Source organism: Peromyscus maniculatus, chromosome 4 (genome assembly GCF_049852395.1).
Source record: "Peromyscus maniculatus bairdii isolate BWxNUB_F1_BW_parent chromosome 4, HU_Pman_BW_mat_3.1, whole genome shotgun sequence".
Classification (NCBI taxonomy): Eukaryota; Metazoa; Chordata; class Mammalia; order Rodentia; family Cricetidae; genus Peromyscus; species Peromyscus maniculatus.
This window is the reverse complement of record NC_134855.1, coordinates 64,986,615-64,995,672: the sequence shown is the minus strand read 5'-3', so window position 1 is coordinate 64,995,672 and position 9,058 is coordinate 64,986,615. Positions and strand designations below refer to the sequence as shown.

Genomic DNA, 9,058 nt, shown 5'->3' with positions numbered 1-9,058 from the left:
CTCAGGTGAGTGCAAGAAAATCCCAGGCAAGTCCTTGGCATTAGAAAGGTCTGGGTAGATGTGGTTCCTTTGATTATCTTGGCGTAATCTCCTTGAGTTATTTTATTTCCTGCACTAATGGATTTATAATAGATTTTATTTTTATTATTCTCATTAGAATCATGTGAGGATACTTTCCTTTTGTCTTTTTGTGGTGTTTGAGAAGGAACACATGGCTTCACATGTTAGTCACAAGCTTAATCATAGAGCTATATCATGACACCCCTATCTCAAAATTTTACCCTTTTTGTGAGGCTTGCATGTAGCACTGACTAGCCTTCAACTCACTATATAGCTGTGGTCTTCCTTGAACTCTTGATTCCCTACTTGTATTTCCAAAATGCTGGAGTGTAGGTGTAATTCACCACATTCACTTAAAATGTATTCATTGAGCATACATGTGACTGTGTAATCACATATGTAAATGATACCAATTGTTTCCTCAAATAATATAAAGTTAGGAAAATTGCAATATATGGCATTAGAGTTTGTTTTATTTCTTCTTGAGTTAGTATTATTTCTGATTTCAATAAAATGGTTATGTAGTTTAGATATGTGGAATAGTAGGCTGAAAGAAATCAGTAATTTTCGTAAGGTTCACAAGCTGTGCAGTAAAATAAGGGTAACTGTATTTAGTGATTTCCCACCTATTAAATAGAAAAATACTATATAAATAGGGTTTATGTTTATACTAGATAATGGACTTTATTTTACTTATTTGAAACAGGGCCTCACTATACAGTCACCATATAGTTACAGAGTTGTACATGCCTGGAACTTACTTTGTAGACCAGACTGGTCTCACACTCACACAAATCTACTGTTCTCTGATTTCCCAGTGTTGGAATTAAAGGTGTGTGCCACAACACTTAGCCTTAAGTAATAAATTGTATAGCGTATTAGGGAAAGTGCTCATATTTGAAATTCTAAACAATTATAGATAAATAGAAGAAAAAGAAATGTAGTGTATTTTGCTTAGTAGCAAAGAACAAATATTAGGAACATGCAGGTGTTTGTGTGTGTGTGTGTGTGTGTGTGTGTGTGTGTAGCTGTTTGAACAATAATATTATTATCTCTTTTCCTATCGCATTCATTATATGTTTCTCTCAGAATACAGAATATAAATATAAGAGCCATTGGAAACTAAGCATTTATTATTATAAAGAGAAGGGCAGATTCCAGATTTAGGGCATTCTGAAGTAAGAAACATACACTTTGTTAAACCTGAAGAAACATCATTTCAAATTCAAAGATTTTCAAATGTAATGTTTATAAAAACTCATATATTTCTTTATAACAACATGTTTATATAACTACAAAATACAGCTCATGGATATTCAGAACATCCTGTGGTAGTCTGCTGTTACTTTTCATGGTCTCTTCCACAGAGATGAGGATTCAAACCACTTTACACCATTCAAGATTCATTCCCAATATGGCTGGGGTTAAAAGCACTGATGTATTACTAGAAAGGGTGAGTAACAAATTCTCTGTCATTCATCTGAGCCTGAGAACTTCACTTACATGCTTTTGATCTATCTGTATTCCTGAAAAACCAGGGATTCAGCTATCTTGAGTGATTTTCATGAACTGTGTCTCACTAACTTACTTTTAAATTATTTTAGGTATGCCATTTCTCCATAAGTGAGTAGAGGGTCATCTTCAAAACAGAGTCAGCCTTGGTTTTATTAAGAAAAGAACAAACTTGGTCAATAAAATAGTAACATTAAATTCTGGTTTTCACACTGTTAAACTTTCTGAACACTGTGAGTGGTGGTTATTTTGCCTTGAAACAGCACCAATAAATAAATACAGCTTAAGTAGTTTACAAAAAACAAAGATCAAGGTAGGAGCACAATATTTTCTCTTTTCTCAATGATTAATTTACATTTGAATGTTAAACTTGAATAGAATTGGTTTCTTAATGTTTGGACATGTTTTTAGTTTCCATACCAGCTTACTCTTCATGATATAAAGTAATGTGAATGATACAGGCTTTGAATATTTTTATTAAAATTGCCAAGGCTTTATATGTTCTTTATTTTTGCCATAGCAAGTTTCAAATGAATTGTAGTAAAACTATTTTTATCATGTAAAATTTGAATATGAAAATGAATGAATGCACTCATCCTTTTACAACTTTCATTCCATATTTTGTCATATTATTTTGAACTGTTGTTTCTTGATTTTTTTCAACAATGATATTTAATGTCCCTTAATGATATATGTTCACATGAGAATGGAGATCATTTTTCTCACACATGCTGAATAGTTGAGTTGATGAATTTTAAGTAAATATACTTTGGTGAGTAAACATATAATTTGGAGATTTCCTCCCAATCCTACTAAATAAAAGTTAAATAAAGAAAAGTTAAGTCAGTGGATAAAGAACAATTATTAATAATATGTAAAATTATTTTGCTTTACCTAAATTAAAACTATTATCAAACATTTTTTGGTAGTATTTATATTTATTTTCTGTGACCAGAGTAATTTTAAAATAGTATAAATTATTTTTCATGTTTGAAAATGTTGAAAAAAATGCAGCTTTTTCATTTCCTAATCATCACACAATGGACTTCTATATAAGATACATACTAAAACATTTCTACCAAACAACATAAAATGATTAAGGTTATTGTTTTACTGCATCAATTCATTTTTGTTAATTTTGCATAATTGTTACATTGCTCATTTTATGGAGATTTTGATTTTTTCATTTTTAGATATTTAATTTTTCTGCTTCACAAATATGAAATGCAACATTGAAATACATGGAGAATCAGAGGAATGTCTCCGAATTCATTCTGCTTGGACTTTCTTATGACCATGAAATACAGATATTTTGCTTTGTTCTTTTCTTAGTCTGTTACATGGCTCTTTTGCTAGGAAATTTTGTGATCCTTATCTCGATTCGATGCAGCCCTCTTTTTCATCAGCCAATGTACTACTTCCTCAGCCACCTGTCTTTTATGGATATATGTTTTACCTCCTGTGTAACCCCGAAATTCATTGGTGATCTGCTAGTAGTTCGGAAAACCATCTCTTACTCAAACTGCATGCTGCAAGTCTTTGCCATGCACTTCTTTGGGATGATTGAAGTCTTAATCCTAACCGTCATGGCCTTTGACCGCTATGTGGCTATCTGCAGGCCTCTCCACTACATGGTCATAATGAGCAGGACAAAATGCCATCTTCTAATGTTAGCAGCTTGGGCCGGAGGAGCAGCCCACTCATTTCCTCAGTTTTCTATTGCACTCTTGTTGCCCTATTGTGGCCCCAATCAAATTGACCACTACTTCTGTGACATTTTCCCTCTGCTCAAAGTGGCTTGTGCTGACACCTACATCACTGGTGTCCTTGTTCTGGCCAATTCAGGTATTGTCACTTTGGTGACCTTTGTGGTTCTGTTTGTTTCTTATGTCATTATTTTACGCACTTTAAGAACTCACTCAGCAGAAGGAAGACGCAAAGCCCTGGCTACATGTGTATCTCATATCACTGTGATAGTTTTATTCTTTGGGCCTGCAATCTTCTCCTATCTTAGACCTCCTACCACTTTCCCTGAAGATAAAATATTCGCACTGTTTTACACCATTATTGCTCCTATGTTCAACCCCTTAATTTACACACTGAGAAATGCAGAGATGAAAAATGCAATGAGAAAAGTTTGGTGTCAATCTCTAATTTTAATGGAAGTATACAACTAATTTGAAGGTGTTTATTAGGCATGTGGCTTTATAATAGAAAATTGTAGGTGTAAATTAAATATTTAGAAACTATGCCATACATGTTATAGATTCCACTGTCTTTAGTAGAATGAATGTGGACAATGAAACTCATTTAAATTAGTAACTAATCAAAGACTATTAAAATATCAATTTTGTGAACTACTGAACTGGGGTCAGCAGGGTTCCATGCATTGAAAACATGAACTAAAGCAAGTACATGAAGCTGTGCTTATCAGTAATATATACTTAATACTTCATAGAATTATTGGCTTTTGAAGCCTGTGGTGGTTTGAAAGAAAATGGCCACTAGGGGGAGTGGTGCTATTAGAAGGTCTTGCCTTGTTGGAGGAAGTGTGTCAGTGTGGGAGTGGGCTGTGAGTTCTCCTATGCTCAAGCTACTCCCAGTATCACAGTTGATTTCCTCTTGCCTGAAAGATGTAGCCAGCACCAAGCTCCTCATCATGGTGGTAATGAACTGAACATCTGAAACTGTGAGGTACCTCAATTAAATATTTTCCTTTGTAAGAGTTACTGTGGTCATAGTATCTCTTCATAGCAATAGAAACTTTACCTAAGACAAGGTCTCTATAAAATTACACATTTTGTGGTGTTAGAAAAATTGGAATTAATTGCTCAATGCTATCCTTTTAAGTTTTGGTAGGATATGCTCAATGAAAATGATGAGTTAAATTCCTTATGGCAGAAAAGTACTTCAAGAGCTCATATAGAGAAATCATAAGAAAGTTTTATCAAGATATAGTGACTGTTGTGTGGTGATATTTGTAATCTAAGAAATAAAACTTGCCTGTAGATCAAAGAACAGAACAAGTCACTAGATTAGACATAGAGGTCAGGCAGTGGTGGCACACACCTTTAATCCCAGTACTTGAGAGCCAAAGGCCTTTAATTCCAGCACTTGAGATCTCGTGCTTTGCTAGCAATATTTGGGAAGCACACATGCCATTAATCCCAGCGCTAGGAAAAAGAGAAATGGCTGGACAGAGAAAGGCATATAAGCCATGAGGAGACAGGAACTATTTCTTTTCAGCTGAGGACTCAGAGGTTTTCAGTCAGAGGATTTGTGGAGACAGGATCTCGCCTTCCATTTAGCCTGAGGATTCACAGTGGTGAGAAGTTTCTTTATCGGCTTGTTTCTTTATTTTTCTGATCTTTCAGAACGTACCCCAATATCTGGCTCTGGGTTTTTATTATAAGACCATTTAGTATTCATGCAACACTGTTGTTTGCTCATCTTCATTTAAAAGTCCATTCCAAGGAAATAACATCTAATTTTTAAAAAGGACTGGGAAATACGATTATATGGGAAGAAAGATAATTAAAATACACATGGATTTTATAATATGGAAATGAACTTCAGGAGTTACATTCATCTTGAGGTATGAAAAATAATAAAAAAGAATGAAAGAGATCCTTAAAAGGAAATATTAATTATCAGCAACACATTAGTAATTAATAAAACAAACTTCTCTTTTGAAAAAGCACTGCAAGGTATTTCCTAACCCAAATGTTAGAAGGTAATGAATTTAAATGACCAAGTCCATAACCAAGTTATATTTCATTATTTAAGAGGGAGGACCACATTACAGAGTCTAAGAGGAAGTCTCAATGTGTAGGTCAAGTGATTTCACTTTTTTGAGAACACGAAATTAATCTTTCTTGTTGAAACAAATGTATCACAGAAGCAAAACATGTATTGTCATTAAAATATAAAGTGTTTCTGAGAAGAAATCAGCATCGTATTTTCTCTCTGATTACTATTGCATATTCAGCAAGATTATCTATTTTTTTAATTCTCCTTTCAATTTATTACAAATTATAGGTCTGCTTAACAGAAAAATGAGGACAGGGCATTGCATTCTTAGAAGCATAAATCAGACAGATTGTTACACAGCAGGTCTACACTCACCTAATTTTGGTAGACACTTATTCTATTCACTTGGTAGCTTTTCTTAGACACTGTCCTCCACTAAACACCTTAGTGACTTTTATTTTTCCACTTTCACTGACATATTTTTATGCCTTTAGTGTTTTCTCAATTTAGGATGAGTATAAATTGGAATTATCTTATTTTAAATAAAACACAACACATTAAAGTGAAATGTGTGTGTGTGAGTTTGTGTAAGTTTGCATACATGTACACACATGGCCAGAGGAGGATGTCTGGTGTTCTGTCACTGTCACACATTTCCTTGAGTTAGGTACTATCACTGTACCTGGAGTTTGATGATTTTCCAGTTAGGCTGACTGCTAACAAGTCCCTGGGAACCTGTGTTTCTACCCTCTGCTGTCCACTCCTGGACCTGCAGGTACAGATGAGCGGTCCTGGCTTCTACATAGGACCTGAGGATGTAAGCTTAGTTCCCCATGCTTGTGCAGCAAGTGCTCTCCCCCATTGTTCCAACTCCCCAGTCCCTGTAGAAGTCTTCAATGCGGACTTGAAAAGTACATTGAAGTATTGAGAGCAAATACGAGCTTCCAGCTCTGTGGCATGGCTTTGGCCATTCAGCCTTCTTCAGCCTCTGGGATGGTCTGTGCTGTCTATTAGCCAGCTAATTTCATTCTTTTCTGCTCGGCATGTGTATATATGCCCTCCCACCAAATGCTTTTTGTTATTAAATGATTGGGTCTTAAAGATTGTGTAATTTCGTTTGTCATCTGCTCCCATCACTCAGCGGTGCAAACAGATTGACAGTTCCCATTAAAGTTCCATCTTTAGATTGTCTACATTTTATTTCCTGTTTGTGTGTGTGTATGTGTGTGTGTGCGTGCATGCGCATGAATGAATGAATGTACACCAGTTGAAGACAGCATCAGATCTTATGGAACTGGAGTTACAAGGGGTTGTGCGATGCTTGATGTGGGTGCTGGGAAGAAAATGTGGGTCCTCTATAAGAATAACAATTACTAGCCGGGCGTTGGTGGCGCACGCCTTTAATCCCAGCACTTGGGAGGCAGAGCCAGGCGGATCTCTGTGAGTTCGAGGCCAGCCTGGGCTACCAAGTGAGCTCCAGGAAAGGCGCAAAGCTACACAGAGAAACCCTGTCTCGAAAAACCAAAAAAAAAAAAAAAAAAAAAAAAGAATAACAATTACTCTTAACCCATGAAGCCATCTTCCCAGCCCCTTTAGTCAAGCTTAAAGTTATTAGCTACGTGTGAAAGGTGTCCTTTAACTATAGAGAGTATAACTCAGCTGATATATTATTTGTTTTACAAGTATGAGGCCTGGAAATTAACCCCAGCATCTTTAGTTTTTGTCAACTTGACACAAATTGTAGTTATCTGTGAAGAGAGAGCCTCAGTTGAGGAATTGCCTCCATCAGATTGTGAACAGTCCATTTTCTTGATTGATGGTTGATGTAAAAGGGCCCAGCCCATTGTGGGTGTGCCACTCCCAGGTAGGTGGTCCTGGATGGTGTAAGAAAGCATGTTAAACAAGTTATAAAGCAGGCTATTAAGTGGTGTTTCCCCATCTTTCTGCTTCAATTTCTGCCTCCAGGTTACTGCCCTATTTGCTTGGCTTCCTTCAATATAATAGGTTATGGTGATCAGGACACAAACCTTTTCCTCCTCAACTTGTTTGTGGTCATGGTCCTTATCAAAGCAATAGTAAGTAAATTAGGACAGTGCCAAAAAGCTGGACAGTGGTGGAACATGTTTGTAATCCTGGTACTGGGGATACAGAGACAAGCAGGCACTTGGCAGGTGGCAGGGGGTATCACTGGCTAGCTGGCCTATTTGGCAAGTTTCAGAACTGTGAGGACACCCTATTTTATTTTATTTTTCTTTATTAAGAAAATTTTTATTCATTTTACACACCAATCACAGATCCCCCTCTCATCTCTCTTCCCAATCCCCCCACCAGCCTTCTCCCCCAACTCACCTCCTATATCCTCCTCTGAAAAGGTAAGGCCTCCCATAGGGAGTCAGCAAAGCCTGGTACATTCAATTGAGGCAGGTCCAATCCCCTCCCCCTTCATCAAGGCTGTGCAAAGTGTCCCACCACAGGCACTGGGCTTCAAAAAACCAGATCATGCACCACGTATCCATGTATCCTGATCCCACTGCCAGAGGCCCCTTAAACAGACCAAGCTACACAACTGTCTCACTTATACAGAGGGTCTAGTCCAGTCCCATGCAGGCTCCACAGCTATGGGTCCACAGTTCATGAGTTCCCACCAGTTTGGTTTGGTTGCCCCTTGCTCATATAATCCCTCTCCCCTCTCTTTGACTGGACTCCCAGAGCTCAGCCTGGTGCTTGGCTGTGGATTTCTGTATCTGTTTTCATCAGTTACCAGATGATGGCTCTATGGTGACAGTTAGGGTATTCACCCATCTGATTACTGGGATAGGCTGGTGCTGTGGGATGTTCTGTATGTCAAATGTGTTGCTCTGATTGGTTAATAAATAAAACACTGATTGGCCAGTAGGCAGGCAGGAAGTATAGGCAGGACAAGGAGGAGAAGAATTCTGGGAGAAGAAGGCTGGGTCAGAGAGACACTGCCAGCTGCCACCATGACAAGGAAGATGTAAGGTACTGGTAAGCCACAAGGCACATGGCAAAGTATAGATTAAAAGAAATGGGTTAATTTAAGACATAAGAACAGTTAACAAGAAGCCTGAGCCATTAGGCCAAACAGTTTAAATAATATAAGCATCTGTGTGTTTATTTTATAAGTGGGCTGTTGGACTCCTGGGGCTTGGCAGAACCTGGAGAGAAAACTCTCTAGCTACAGGGCTGCTCAGACACCCTCTCCATTATTGCTAGTAATCTAAGATGGGGTCATCCTTGTAGATTCCCGGGAACTTCCCTAGCACCTGGTTTATCCCTAACCCATGATGTCTCCCTCTATTAAGATATCTCTTTTATTGCTTTTCCACTCTTTCCCTGTTTCAGCTATACCATCCCATTCCCTTATGTTCTCATCTCCAATCCCCTACCCTCCATTGCCCCCCTTACCCCCTCATTTACTCAGGAGATCGCATCTATTTCTTCTTCACGTGGCAATTCATGGGCTCCTCCTTGTTAGCTAGTTTCTCTGGAGTGGTGGGTTGCAATCTGATTATTCTTTGCTTTATGTCTAGTATCCACTTATGAGTGAGTATATACCATGTTTGTCATTCTGAGTCTGGGTTACCTCACTCAGGATAATATTTTCTCCTTCCATCTATTTGCCTGCACATTTCACGTCATTATTTTTTTTTACCACTGAGTAACACTCCTTTGTGTATATGTAACACATCTTCTTTATCCATTCTTCAGTTGACAG

The 9,058-nt window shown here is 37.5% G+C and overlaps 1 protein-coding gene across 1 annotated transcript; it reads left to right on the top strand.

Annotated features, from left to right (window-relative positions):
* Positions 1–2,813: 2,813 nt before the first annotated feature.
* Positions 2,814–3,749, top strand: LOC102905469 (olfactory receptor 4P4-like). The gene has a single exon (XM_006997558.2). The coding sequence runs from the start codon at positions 2,814–2,816 to the stop codon at positions 3,747–3,749; it is 936 nt and encodes a 311-aa protein (XP_006997620.2).
* The last annotated feature ends 5,309 nt before the right edge of the window (positions 3,750–9,058 follow it).

Coding starts and splice junctions, on each gene's coding strand:
- LOC102905469 (XM_006997558.2), top strand. CDS start 2,814: ATGGAGAATCAGAGGAATGTCTCCGAATTCATTCTGCTTGGACTTTCT.